The sequence below is a fragment of the Euprymna scolopes genome, chromosome 46 (genome assembly GCF_053919585.1).
Source record: "Euprymna scolopes isolate OS-2025 chromosome 46, ASM5391958v1, whole genome shotgun sequence".
Taxonomy (NCBI): Eukaryota; Metazoa; Mollusca; class Cephalopoda; order Sepiida; family Sepiolidae; genus Euprymna; species Euprymna scolopes.
In genome coordinates this window covers 86,188,066-86,202,542 of record NC_136527.1, presented here as the reverse complement: position 1 = coordinate 86,202,542, position 14,477 = coordinate 86,188,066, and the positions used below count along the sequence as shown (strand labels likewise).

General features: G+C 36.8%; 1 protein-coding gene across 2 annotated transcripts in view; it reads right to left on the bottom strand.

The window, feature by feature from the left end:
- The window catches only part of LOC145270788 (uncharacterized), a 113,663-nt gene that overhangs the window by 33,818 nt on the left and 65,368 nt on the right, over window positions 1-14,477 (bottom strand). For both annotated transcript variants that reach the window (XM_080126382.1, XM_080126383.1), the window contains exon 9: window positions 5,760-5,829. In XM_080126382.1, the coding sequence (XP_079982508.1) occupies window positions 5,760-5,829 (70 nt within the window). The remainder of the gene's footprint in view (window positions 1-5,759; window positions 5,830-14,477) is intronic.

Here is a 14,477-nt window from a genome sequence, read left to right as displayed (position 1 = left end):
CATCATCAGTTTAGCTTCTGTTTTACCTGTTAGCACAGATTGGACGATTTTTAGAAACTACGAGGTGCTGTCGAGAAGTTAAAAGCTAAAGAAGATGAAAAGGCAGATCGAATGAGATCCTGGATATGACCTTAAACTATTTCCACTTGCGGGCTTTGGGGGGTGTCGAGCCACCCTTTAATTGTCATTGCTCCCAGGTCCACTCTGACCTGGAATGGTAGTACCTGTTAGGATCCCAACTATGGGTTAAATAGAAACCGACTTGAAAAAAAAAAAAAAATTCTATTAAAAAATTTTTCTTCAAAATAACTGGATTCAGCCTTAAATGACCTGAAAAGGGTTGATATGCCGTAAAACAAAAACAACCAACCAATTACTTTCGTCAAAGGGTATAAAAAGGCACATGTTTTACCCATTAACTTTTTAGGTGATTTGAGATATTTATAATCAGTTTACATACAAATGAATACATATTTGAAAATTATGTTATCTCTGATGTAATATTTAGTAGAGATCTCGGGTTTGTATTACTACTGTACACATAGATTCGAAAAAGTTGTCAAAAAAATAAATATATAACAAATAAATGTTATCAAAGGCAAGATAAGTTACTTTTCTACCAAATTGGATATAATTTTCGTGTTTTTATTCAATTTAACATGTTTATTCAGCTCGAAAAGCATACAGTGTTTACCGATATATTGAAAAATTCAAAATGGCGCCCGACTCTCTCTTTAACACGGTAAGTTCGGAAAAACGTGTTATAAATAATAAACTAGACAAAATACTGTTAGAAATTCGCTCATTATATGTTACCGTGACATAACTTGACATATATTCGGTGTTTTTTTAATAGTATTTTGTCTAGTTTATTATTTATAACACCTTTTTCTGAACTTACCGTGTTAAAGAGAGAGTCGGCCGCCATTTTGAATTTTTCAATACATCGGTAAACACTGTATGCTTTTCGAGCTGAATAAACATGTTACATTGAATAAAAACACGAAAATTATATCCAGTTTGGTAGAAAAGTAACTTATCTTGCCTTTGATAACATTTATTTGTTATATATTTGTTTTTTGACAACTTTTTCGAATCTATGTGTACAGTAATACAAACCCGAGATTTCTTAGAAAAAAATCCAATTTCAAAAATAGGTTGTTGCATACAGAAAAATATATATATACTAGGTACCTTCAATAAGTTTCCAGACTTTTTTTTTGTACGGGCATTTAAAATTGTCGTAGACTCTTGAAAATTCAGTATGTTACTGCTATGCATCTTATGAGATGACTGACCAGTTTTTATGATTTCAGGTTCAAATAAACAGCTACAGCAGGAATTGGAATACACCCTACTAAAGCCTGATTGTCACAGTTGTTGAATTTCAAAAATGCCATCTGGACGTGAAGACACTTTAAAAGAACTATATGCAATAAAATTCTGTTTTAAACTTGAAAAAATGCCACAGAAACGTATGGAATGCTTCAGACTGTTCTTGGACCATCTTGCATGAATTGAGCATCAGTTTTTGAGTGGCATAAGAGATTCAAGGAAGGCAGCGAGTCTGTGAGGAGTGATAAGAGGTGTGGGAGGAGTAAGGAAGTCAGAACACCAGAGTTGATTGGCCAAATAAAGATTCTACCTTTTAAGGCGATTACATGTGAACAAACTGATACACTTACTGAAAAACAAAAACAAACGAATAAAATTTAAAAAAAAAAAAAACGATTTAGTGGAGTCAAACGATAAATTTTTACTTGGTTTCTATCTTAACATTTTCCTTTAAAAGGTTTTTCGGTCCATTGAAAATCTCGTTTTTATTTTATTTTTTTATTTTATTCTTTATTTTTTTATTTTTAAAGGAAGTGATTTTGTGGCGGGTATGAATCTACAATAATACCAAAAGTTATTACTGAAACATTGTTTTACGTGAAGTAAAATAATGAGTTGATTGGCCAAATAAAGAATTTCACGGATAAAGACCGTTGTGTGTGTCTATAGAGACAATAAGTGCACAGTTTGATGTCAGTGTGGGAACTGTACACACAATTATTTGTGAGGAACTGATGATGCAGAAGATTTGCGCTAAGTTTGTCCCCACAGTGTTCAGTGAAGATCGGAAACAAGAACGTTTTCATGACATCAGAGAGATGGTTGAGCTGATCGTTTAAGATCCACAGTTCTTTGATGATTTGATGATCTGCGATAAAACCAGATCTATTGCTAGATCATAAGACAGAGTTCCCAGTTGAAACATGCTGGCACTCTTTTTTTTTTTTTTTTATACATAGGCGTCACCACTTATCAAGGCCGATCGGCCACTCAAGGATAAGGGTTAAAGAGTGTAGAGTAGTCAAAAGGACAATATAGTAATCAATAGTAATGGAAGTTCGGTAAATTTGTTAACTTAAGTGGAACGGCTCATCAGAAACTTGTTCACGTTGGACTTGAAGACAACCATATTACAGACAGCTGGAAAGCAGGAAAACGGAAGACAATTCCACAGGCGTGCAGTTCTAAGAAAGAAGCTTTGATCATGGAATCTATGTTTAGGTTTAGGCACAGATAAAGAGTGGGGAAAATTATTGATAATGTTTTCAGCTAGTCTAGTGTTTCTTGTGAAAGTTTGGCGAGGGGGGACCATAGATTGAAGCTCAGTCGAACACTTTCCATGAAAATAACGATAAAGCAGAGACAAACTCGCAACATCTCTTCTGTGAGATAGAGGTTGCAAGGAAGAGAAAAGGACATCTCCCACCAGGCCACGAAGTCTATTTTGAACCGTATCAAGGCAGGACAAGTCTTTTCTAGCAGCTCCTGCCCATATGTGGCAACAGTATTCCATCCTTGGACGTATCTGGCTCTTATATAGATAGAGAATTGCATCAGCAGACCAAAGAACTCCCAGACCAAAGAAGGCCAGACAGAGCAAATCCACCCAGATGATCCTTTTTTTGACAGCACGGGCATGATCTACATGCAGTGAAACCAGATCTACTGCTATGGCTCCGAGATCATAAGACAGAGTTCCCAGTTGAAGCATACTGGCACTCCCAGACCCAAGAAGGCCAGACAGAACAAATCCACCCAAAAACTTATGATCATCCTTTTTTTAACAGCACGGGCATGGTCTACATGCAGTGGGTTCCCAGTGGACAGACAGTCAACGAGGAAGACTATGTTGAGGTTTTAATGGAGGTCAGGAAGAGAATTCATCGGAAGAGGCCAGCATTTTTCAAATTTCCACCGGGACAATGCACTAGTTGCAATTTTCAATTTTTATACTAACTAGCAATTCTATAGTTTTATTGTGATTTTTACTTCCTCTAAAGAAAAAGGCTTAACTTTTGAAACTCCATGAAATAAGGAAAATCTTGCATAATATTCCTTTTAATGAAAAAATAACGTATATTTTTATTTTCCGTCATTTTATTTTATTTTTCTCTTCCTTTATATATATATATATATATATATATATATATATAAATTTTATTTATACAAACATTAATGGCTACATATGTGCATACATGTTTCTGTAATCACCCACGTTGGGGGATTACGTCTTCAGGCTAAGACTTTCGACGGTAATTCTTGGCCTGAAGACGTAATCCCCCAACGTGGGTGATTACAGAAACATGTATGCACATATGTAGCCATTAATGTTTGTATAAATAAAATTAATATACCTGCTCTGTTCACTCATTGAGCACTATTTTGGTAGACACATGTTGTTTCATTGGATGTACTTCTAGGAAACTAAACTCTACTGGCTATATATATATATATATATATATATATATATATATATATATATATATATATGAACAAATGATTAATAAAATATGTTAAAAGACATCTTATATTATATATATATATATATATATATATATATATATATATATAGTTTTTGTTGTTGATTTTTTAAACAATATTAAGGTTAACGTCTCCGCCTTGGAGATCCAGTGTTCTTCTTAGAAAGTTGCCCATTTGTTATTTGGACGTATTTTTTATTTATTATTTTTAAAAAACAGTAATCTATGAACATGCGTGTTTCGGAGGCCTACTCCTCTTCAGCATAGCTTGACTGTTGTTAGGATTCAAACCCCGGACTTTATGTATTTCAGTCCAGCGCCCTAACCCACTACCCTATGATGCCATAGATAATTTACTGTTTAGTTTTTATTGTTCATTTGTTTACATAGTTTTTGTTGATTTTTTAAACAATATTAAGGTTAACGTCTCCGCCTTGGAGATCCGGTGTTCTTCTTAGAAAGTCGCTCATTTTTTATTTGGACGTATTTTTCAAAAAATCAACCAAAAATGGGCAACTTTCTAAGAAAAACACCAGATCTCCAAGTGGTGACTTTCTTTGTAAAAAAAAAAGTATATATATATATATATATATATATATATATATATATATATATATATAACTACTTCATTTACTCACATAAAATTAATATACGAAAGTATAGATTTATGCGTAAATTTTAAGTATTTACTTCAAAAGTGCTCAATACGTAGTAAGTTTTATTTTGTGAACACAGTTGTTTGCTATTTCTCGTCTACAGTTTAATAGATTTTGGGGTTCTTTAAAGTACAGGATAGCAAATTTTTCATGAAGGCATAATTTACATGGGTCGTCTAAATGTCTGCACGTGGTAGCTTGTCTTATTATTTTCCATTCGACTACCGGCGAATGTCCGCTTTCTTTGAGTTCCCAGTATTTATTCGCTAGTGTTGTTTTTATACGGTGTTTTTTATTTTTGAATGTATATATATATATATATATATATATATATATATATATATATATATATATACTAGCGGGGGTACCCGGCGTTGCCCGAGTGTTTGTTTCCAGGACGGGGGGGGGGGGAGTTTTAAAAAATGTTATGGTAGGTAAGTAGGAAGGATCAAACCCGGAGTCATGAGTAAAAGTAGGAAAATAAAGTGTGAAAAAAAAAAACAAACATCTGCAACGTTAACAGTTCGGCCACCAAGAAAAGTCCATTCCAGTTGTTTAGGAAAAAAACCAAAAAAAAAACAACTACGCTAGGTCGGTGCGAACGTGAAAATATAATGTGAATTGTCCAGCACGCTAACCACTACGCCACAGAGCACTGCAGCTTAGTTTAGTGATTTTAAATAACTTCACATGAAAGAACTGCGAAGCCAAACCGGTGTTCTCTTCTCAACTGTTCCTTGTGAACGATCCCCAAACGGTGTTAAGTGGTGGCAGGGGGAGGAGGAATTTATTAGAGAGAAAATATTTTACCACTTCCATTGATCTTAACCGATTTTGGCCATGACTTCTCAGCCAAAAAAGTATAGAAATCTAAGATTATCGAGGAATTTGAGAAATAATAAGCCTATAACACACCTCAGATATTGGTCTGCCGTTTGTGCATATTATATTTGCATGAAATATCTTGATTTTTAATCCTATTAAGGTCAAAATCAGACGGGAAAAAATGAGTTCATTTTATTTATATAGAGATATAGACTTGTTAGATAAATATTTTTACAGTTTTAACAAAAGGGCTAAAATAATATGCTGAATGTCCACAGAATGCCCAGCAGCACTATATTACATATGAAAGATGTCACCGTGGAATTTCCACAGGTCCCGCTAGTATATATTATTAAAATATCATAGCTGGGGGGCGTGATAGTTTATTATATGATTATAAACAGATAAGAATATTTCTCAACGCTATGAAATCGGAAAAGAATGAATATTATTTTCAACTTACCTTTCTTCTTTTACGGATTCTAATTCCAACAAAAGTTGATGCTCAGATTTTCTCAGTTGCTCGATTAAAGCTGGAATAGAAATGTGCCATTGTTATCATCGTCGCCATTTTAAAAAAATTTTTTTTTTATTGTGTGACAATGGACAGAAATGCCTGATACAACTTTTTGATTCGTCGTTATAACAGCAAAATTCGAAAACGGAAATATTGAATTTCAAGTAAAACAAATACTGCACATACGTCTTTTTTTTTTTTTTTTTTACATTTTCACCCCAAACAAGGCACATCGCCATTTTGTCGTAGGGGGCTACTATCAGGGACATAAACATCAGGGGTACTATGTAGGGAGTTGGGCAGCAAGATGTCAGTTAATATTGCACTTGAACTTCCGCATTTTTTTTTTTTTTTTTTACATGGGGTTCACCACTTATCAAGGCCAGAAGGCCACTCAGTGATAAAGGTTATTGCGTGTACAGTAATCAATGAGATAGTATTGTAGTAATCATTAATATTGGGGGTTTTGATAGAGTGTCTTACTTAAGGGGGCGGTTTGTTGAAATTTGTTTATGTTGGACTTGAAGACGTCCAAGTTGTAGTCAGGTGGGAAACAGGCAAGTGGCAGAGAGTTCCACTGGCGTGCAATTCTAAGAAAGAAGCTAAGATATTCGAATAACTGGTGTGACCTGTGATCCTGCTGGGTTTTTACATGGGGTTCACCACTTATCAAGGCCCGAAGGCCACTCAAGGATAAAGGTTATTGCGTGTACAGTAATCAATGAGATAGTATTGTAGTAATCATTAGTATTGGGGGTTTTGATAGAGTGTCTTACTTAAGGGGGCGGTTTGTCAGAAGTTTGTTTATGTTGGACTTGAAGACGTCCAAGTTGTAGTCAGGTGAGAAACAGGCAAGCGGCAGAGAGTTCCACTGGCGTGCAATTCTAAGAAAGAAGCTAAGATATTCGAATAACTGGTGTGACCTGTGATCCTGCTGGGTTTTGATCATGCTGGGATCACCAAGCTCAGTTGTCAAAAGGTATTTTCTAGAATTTGGGGTCGCAAACATTTCTCTGATTTTGAGAAAGAGACAAAAGAGAAAGAAAGGTTATGAATTTAAAATTGAAGGGAAAAAGAAAAAAAAAAAGAATTTCTGTACGCAAAGAAGAAGAATGAGTAGCAGGAATTCTCAATATAAACAAAGTAAAAAAACTCCAGTTGGTAATTTGCTTCTGCTCGCCTAAAGAATCCACATTGTTCTGAGATAGCCCCTGGACTTGGGGTCACTATTATTGAGGTTAGTAGACAGTGCGAGAGACAATACTGTCGAAAGGTATTTTCTAGAATCTGGGATCGCAAATATCTCTTTGGTTTGGGAAAGAGATGAAAGAGAAAGGTTATTAATTTAAAATTTCTGTGAAGAAAAATACAAAATTATTAATTATTAAAAATCACAGAATTATCAATATAAGCAAAGGAAAAACTCAAGTTGACAATTTGTTTCTGCATGCCATCAAAACGCGGATTCCATGAACAAAGCTTCTTTCTTAGAACTGCACGCCTGTGGAACTCTGTTCCGCCTGCCTGCTCCCTCCGGACTACAACTTGGATGTCTTCAAGTCTAATGTTAACAAATTCCTAATGAACCGCCCCCTTAAGTAAACACTTCATCAAATCTCCACACTAACGTAATGTACTTGCAATAACCCTTATCCCTGAGTGGCTTCCGGGCCTTGATAAGTGGTGATCACTGTGTAAAAAAAAAAAAAAAAAAAAAAATGCCAAAGACATCCTCATCATTTTGAGATAACCTCCAGATTCGGTGTTGCTATTGCCAACTAATCTGCAGAACTGGAGAACTTAAAAACTAAAAACTAATCGCAAAACATTTGAAATAGAAAGTATAATTATACATTTTTCTTTCCCAACTCAGTATTGTAACATTTATTGAAATAATTAGTTCGATACAACCCCCCCCCCACAAAAAAAAAAAACTGTCGAATTATTATTTTTCATGTCAGTACAGTTGGGGAAGCAGGGACCCGGAAGGGAATTCCAAAGTCTAGCTGTCCTGGGGAAGAAACTACTGGAGTATACAGCTTTCTTATATCTAGGGATCTCTACTGTGAAGGGGTGGGATTTAGCTGCTTGTCGGGTTTGTCAGGGGTATTTACGTGAAAATCACATTCGCCCCGGCATAATCTAATAATCCTGCTTTCCAGCTGACTACAATATGGTTGTCTTCAAGTCCAATGTAAACAAGTTCTTGATAAGCCGTTCACCTTAAGATAACAAATTTACTGAATTTCCATTACTGACAATCACTATCTTGTCCGATTGACTACTGTACATTCTTTAACCCTTATCCTCGAGTGGTGTCTGGGCCTTGATAAGTGGAACGGCTCATTAAGAACTTATTTACGTTAGACTTGAAGGCAACCAAATTGTAATCAGCTGGAAAGCAGGAAAACGGAAGACAATTCCACAGGTGTGCAGTTCTAAGAAAGAAGCTTTGTTCATGGAATCTACGTTTAGGTTTAGGCACAGAAATTAGTGATAGTGTTTTCAGCTAGACGAGTGTTTCTTATGAAAGTTTGGCGAGGGGGGACCATAGACTGAAGCTCAGTCGAACACTTTCCATGAAAATAACGATACAGCAGAGACAAACTTGCAACATTTCTTCTGTGAGAAAGAGGTTGCAGGGAAGAGAAAAGGACATTTCCTACGAAGTTACAAAGTCTAGTTTGAACTCCATCAAGGCAGGACAAGTCCTTTCTAGCAGCTCCTGCCCAGATGTGACAATAGTATTCCATCCTTGGACATACCTGGCTCTTATATAGATAGAGAATTGCATCAGTTCTGAGATATCTACTGGATTGATAGAAGGATCCGACCATTTTTCCAGTGACCTTGGCAACAGATTTGATGCATGTGTTCCATTTAAGATCAGGAGTAAAGGTCAAGTCCAGAAGCTTTTCAAGACGAGTGCCATTCATTTCAATTGATGCCAGATGGGGATCAGAACGTTGATGATGTAAAGATAGAAGCTTAGTTTTAGATGTATTAAAAGTAATCAGCCACTCCTTTCCCCATTGTACAACGTGCTCAAGATCAGAGGAGAGAGAATCAAAGAGAACTTGGATGTGCTACCATAGTTGGTAATGTCATCAGCATAAATGTCTACGAGTTGCTTCAATAAGTTTTCAGACATTTTCGTATGGGCACTTTTATTGATACAACACACACGAAACTTGTTACAATATTTTTGAACTATAATGGGGTATGATCCCGCATAATCGGGAGATTCTATTTATAAAGGATGCTGCTAGGAACTGACGAATCGAATTAATTCACGTTCTGCTACCAACCAATCAGAAACCGGAATTGCTCCATAAAAAATGTCAACACGGGAAGCATCTTTTGCTCTGTGGATTCCAACTCGAGAACTGTCTACTCTCCGGACTTGTCACCTCTCCGGACTTGTGCAGAACAACGAACCATCGGAAACTGTTTTGAAACTAAACATGGCTTACACTTCTAGAAAACTCTAGTCCTCTTCGAAGTAATCTCCTCCAACTGTAATGCACGTAGTGTACCTTTCCAACAACTTCTGGAAAGTTCCATGGAAGTCCTAGTGTATCATCGTGTCAATGGCCCTCATCACAGTCTATTTCATCTCCTTAATTGCCTTTAAGGCTTTCCTTAAGCTTAGGGAATAACCAAAAGTCACGGGGGAGCAATATCTGGAATATAGGGAGGGTAAGTAACTGTGTTGATGCCCATCTTGCTCAAATAGTCTGTGGCAAGGATGGAGTCGTGGACTGGTGCATTGTCCTGGTGGAAATGCCACTGACCCAATTTGAAAAGTCCTCACCTCTTCTGATGGAATCCCTTAAAACCTCAATATAGTATTCCGTATTGACTGTCTGTCCAGTGGGAACCCACTGCATGTAGATCATGCACGTGCTGTCACAAAAAGGATCATCGTAAGTTTTTAGGTGGATTTGTTCTTTCAGAATCAGATACTTCCAGTAGGGGCCACGTGAAGGTTGCTAACATATCCCGACAAACCCGCTTAGCAGCAAAATTACACCCCTTCACTGTTAATATCCCTAAATGCTAGAAAGCTCTCTATACTAATAGTTTATTCCCTAGAACAGCTAGACTTTGGAATTCACTTCCTGCTACCTGCTTCCCTAACTGTACTGATATGCAGAAGTTTAAATGTAACATAAACCAACATCTTGTTGATCTTTCCTATGCATGGTCCCAAATAGTAGCCCCTTACGTCTAAGTGGTGATATGCCTTGTTTGGGGTGAATGTGAGTAAAAAAAAATCATTGAATGAAAGTGAATTGACTGGATTCGAACTTGGCACACCCAAGTTGTCAGTTGGTGTTGATATTGATGCTTGATATGTAATATAAAGAGATTTTAAAATGGCATCAAACAATTATATGTAGTATACTGAGGGTGTATATAAACAGTGTAGCTGTATAAAAAGCATATATATAACCAGACCTATACTAAATATAATTAGATCCTTCTTAGACCGAGTTGCCGTTGATGGACGTACATTCAAGCAGTATAACATTAATGCGGAAGTGTCTCAAGGGTTGATCCTTGGACCATTATTATTCCTGATATTCATAAACGACCTCTTTGATAATATTGTGTCCGAGATGGGTATATTTGCTGATGATACAACGCTCTATAATATGCATGAGGGAAGAACAGATGTACATAAATCTAAAACAATTGCAGAATTGTTAGAAAATGACCCCCAGACTACGGTGGAATGGGGCCGCAAATGGACGGTAACATTCAATGCTAGTAAAACTAAGCTGCTCTCCTTTAACAATTACAAAACGCCTTTCTAAACCCTTATATCCATGACAAATAGCACTCTACCTGAGAATTCTACCTTCAAACTCCTCGACCTAACATTTGCGGGCAATATGAACTGAAACAAATACATAGAGAACATTGCAAAGGCTGCTGCAAAGAAGGTGGGTTCTCTCTATCGAGCTAGAAGACTACTCACACCTGAGAGTATCCAGGATATCTCTACAAGGCCACCATTCGTTCATGGCTGGAGTATTGTTGCCACATCTGGGCTGATGCATCTAACGCTAGTCTCTCCCTCTTAGATAGGGTCCAAAAAAGAGTTGTCGATCTAATCGGTCCCACTTTATCAACTAAGCTCCAGCCACTGTCCCATCACCGCAATGTTGCATCACTGTGCCTGTTTTACAAATATTTTAATGGAATGTGTTCTGATGAACTTGTTTCACTTGTACCCCCTCAGCATACGTATCCCCAACAAACTCGCTTAGCAATAATCTCACCCTTTCACTGTAGATGTCCCTAAATGCCACAAAGCTTTCTATTCTAATAGTTTCTTCCCTCGAACAGCTAGACTTTGGAATTCCCTTCCTGCTGCATGTTTTCCTGGCTGTACTGATATGCAGAAGTTTAAATGTAACAAACAGATATCTTGTTAATCTTTCCTAGACATGGCCCCAAGTGGTGATGTGCTTTGTAAGGGGTGAACATGAGTAAAAACAAACAAACAAAAAAGATGTTTATCTTGTATATATATATATATATATATATATATATATATATATAATGTAAGTTTATTAACTATAAAAGGGGGTCACTAATCCCTTTTTTAGTTTGTGCTTTTCCTGTTTTCTTACATAACACATTTCCAGAACTATTATTATTATTAGAATATATATATATATATGAGCAAACAGTTAATAAAATATGTTAAAAAACACTTTGAAAAAGAGTTAAAAACATATTTAATCTGAAAAGGAAACACTAGATAAATGGATAGTCCTTAATCCGCGGAGTTTCGAAGAAATACTTTCCTTCTCATCAGAGGGTAGGAATTAGCAAAATGCGGGATCGGATTTTGCATACAAAAGTATTTGATGAAACTGCAAGTAAGTCAAAGATCTTACTTGATAACAAAAAAGTGAAGCAGAGGGAATATGGTGAAGAAAAAGGTGATTACACGTGAATGGATAGTCTGGTAAAAGATAAATAATCCAATGACGGTAAAATCCAAAAATATAACTCTAAGAAAGTTAATTAAATTTCCATTTGCACAAGTAAAATCCAAGGAAATCACGTAATTGGAAGATGGTCCAAAATAATCCAAAAGCCGAAATCCATGGAATAATTCACAAATATGTACAAGGAAAAGAAAAGGGAAAAATTTCAATAATATTAATGAAAGAAAAATAAGATATGCTTTTCACACGGTTGCCAAAATATATATATATATATATATATATATATATATATATATATATATACGGGTGTATATATAACAAATGTGTCTTTCTAAAATGAGTTGTACCCTTTTCTTGTTCTTGGTTGATTCTGAATATGTGATTCGTCTCGTGTATTCTCTATTGGTTGTTGATATGTGTGTACATAAATTAACAGTTTATAGAAATCGTTGTCGGTTGGAACACCAGCAAAAACGTACCTCAAATCTTCCTTACTTGCGTTCTAAAATTAAAGGTGCTTTTCTCCGAAAGTGAAAAGGCTCAGATGAAAATTATATTTCGATATAATCATTTATTCCTTGCATGTTGAAACAACGCATAAATATGTAAAAACACATGTGGAAAACAATGTAAAACGTGTGTGTTGACAGTAGCGTGAGTGTGTGCGTGTTTATGTGTGTGCATGAGTGTGTCTGTTTTTTTTTGTTTTTTTTACAAGGGTGTCACCACTTATCAAGGCCCAGGGGCCACTCGAGGATAAGGGTTAATAGGTATACATTAGTCATTGTGATTTTAGCATAGTAAACAGTGGGAATTTTGAAACTTGGATTACTTAGGGGGACGATTCAATTAAAATTTGTTCACATTGGACTTTTTCTTTTTTTTTCATAGGTATCAACTCATTATCAAGGCCAAGAGGCCACTCAAGGACAAGGGTTAAAGAGTGTACAGTAGAAATTGGACAATATAATAATCATTAGTAATGAAAATTTGTTAAATTTGATAACTTATATGGAACGGCTCATCAAGAACTTATTTACGTTAGACTTGAAGACAACCATCGTGTGGGTGTGTGTGTGTGTGTGTGTGCATGCATATGTGTGCGTGCATGCGTGTGCGTGTCACACATAAGAACATCTTAAGACATGTACCCTTTTCTTGGTCTTGGTTGATGCCCCCCCTTGCGAGGATTCGTGCCTGCTCCCCAAAACCACGACTTGATTTTATTGTTTGGAGAAGTCTTTATTTGGATTCATTCGTCGACAGAGCCACATCGCATCGATGAATTGATTCAGATCTCTTTTCTCCTTTTTCGTTTTCTTATTTTTAATCAAGATTTTAGTTTTACTCAAAAACTCTCTGCGAACTGACTAGAAAACGCATGATTTGAGAACCCTAGCCAGTTACTGTGGTGGACATTGAAGTCACCAAATACATGTATTTGTGCGCTAGTATCGAAGGAGAGAGCTATATCTATGCTGTCTGAGACTTTGTTTATTAGGGTACAGTCTTGGTTTGAGGGAGAGCGGTAGAGAAAATACAAGTAGCTAATATTTTAGTTTTACTCAAAAACTCTCTGCGATTTCATGTCGAACTGACTAGAAAACGCATGCACATTCCTATTTTATATAGTTGCGGATGAGGGTGTGTGTGAGTGATCTCCAACCGGATGCACCTGCAAGCCAACGCATTATGTCGGTTGAATCTGCGGAACGCACGCTGCCTTTGACAAATGGCAGCTGCACAAGCAGAAGTAAACCATTGGGGAGAGTGGGGCTTGCTATAGAATTTCCGTGCAGGAACATGTGCTTCAATAGCAGTTTTGAACCATTCAGTTGTCTCATTTGCACACTGTTCCGCTGGAAGAGTAAAGATATTTTGCCATGGGGCATCTCTGATGAGCTCCCTGATGGCTTCCCTATCAGCCTTTTTGTAATACCTCGTTGTTTTGAGTAGTGTGTCTTCAGTTTTAGAGCGAGAATTTAGGCTGATTTCTACCATTATCACAGCGTGATCAGCATTCCCGAGTGGACTGTGGGCATTTGTTGTAGTCATTGGGAACCGTTGTCAGAAAGAAATCTAGAAGTGATCGTGCTGGTCTGGGAAACGTGTCGGAAATGTAACCAATTGAGATAGGGAATGAGATATAGAGAAGCTATGTGTTGTGCTACCAGCTACGTCTGTGTGATTTGAGAACCCTAGCCAGTTACTGTGGTGGACATTGAAGTCACCAAATACATGTATTTGTGCGCTAGTATCGAAGGAGAGAGCTATATCTATGCTGTCTGAGACTTTGTTTATTAAGGTACAGTCTTGGTTTGAGGGAGAGCGGTAGAGAAAATACAAGTAGCTAATATTTTAGTTTTACTCAAGAACTCTCTGTGATTTCATGTCGAACTGACTAGAAAACGCATGTACATCCCTATTTTATATAGTTGCGGATGAGGGTGTGTGTGAGTGATCTCCAACCGGATGCACCTGCAAGCCAACGCATCCACAACACGTCAGAGTTGTGTCGTTGGGTTTGATGAGTCTTCACCTTTCAAACCCCATCGCATTCAATACCATTCCATACTAATTATGCTATTCATGTCATGGTGTGCCGTGACTGCCTCAGGGAGCGACACCGCTCCCCGTTGGGGAGATTGCAACCCCCTAAACACTGAGTAAGGCCAGATAATTATGCTGATATTATCTG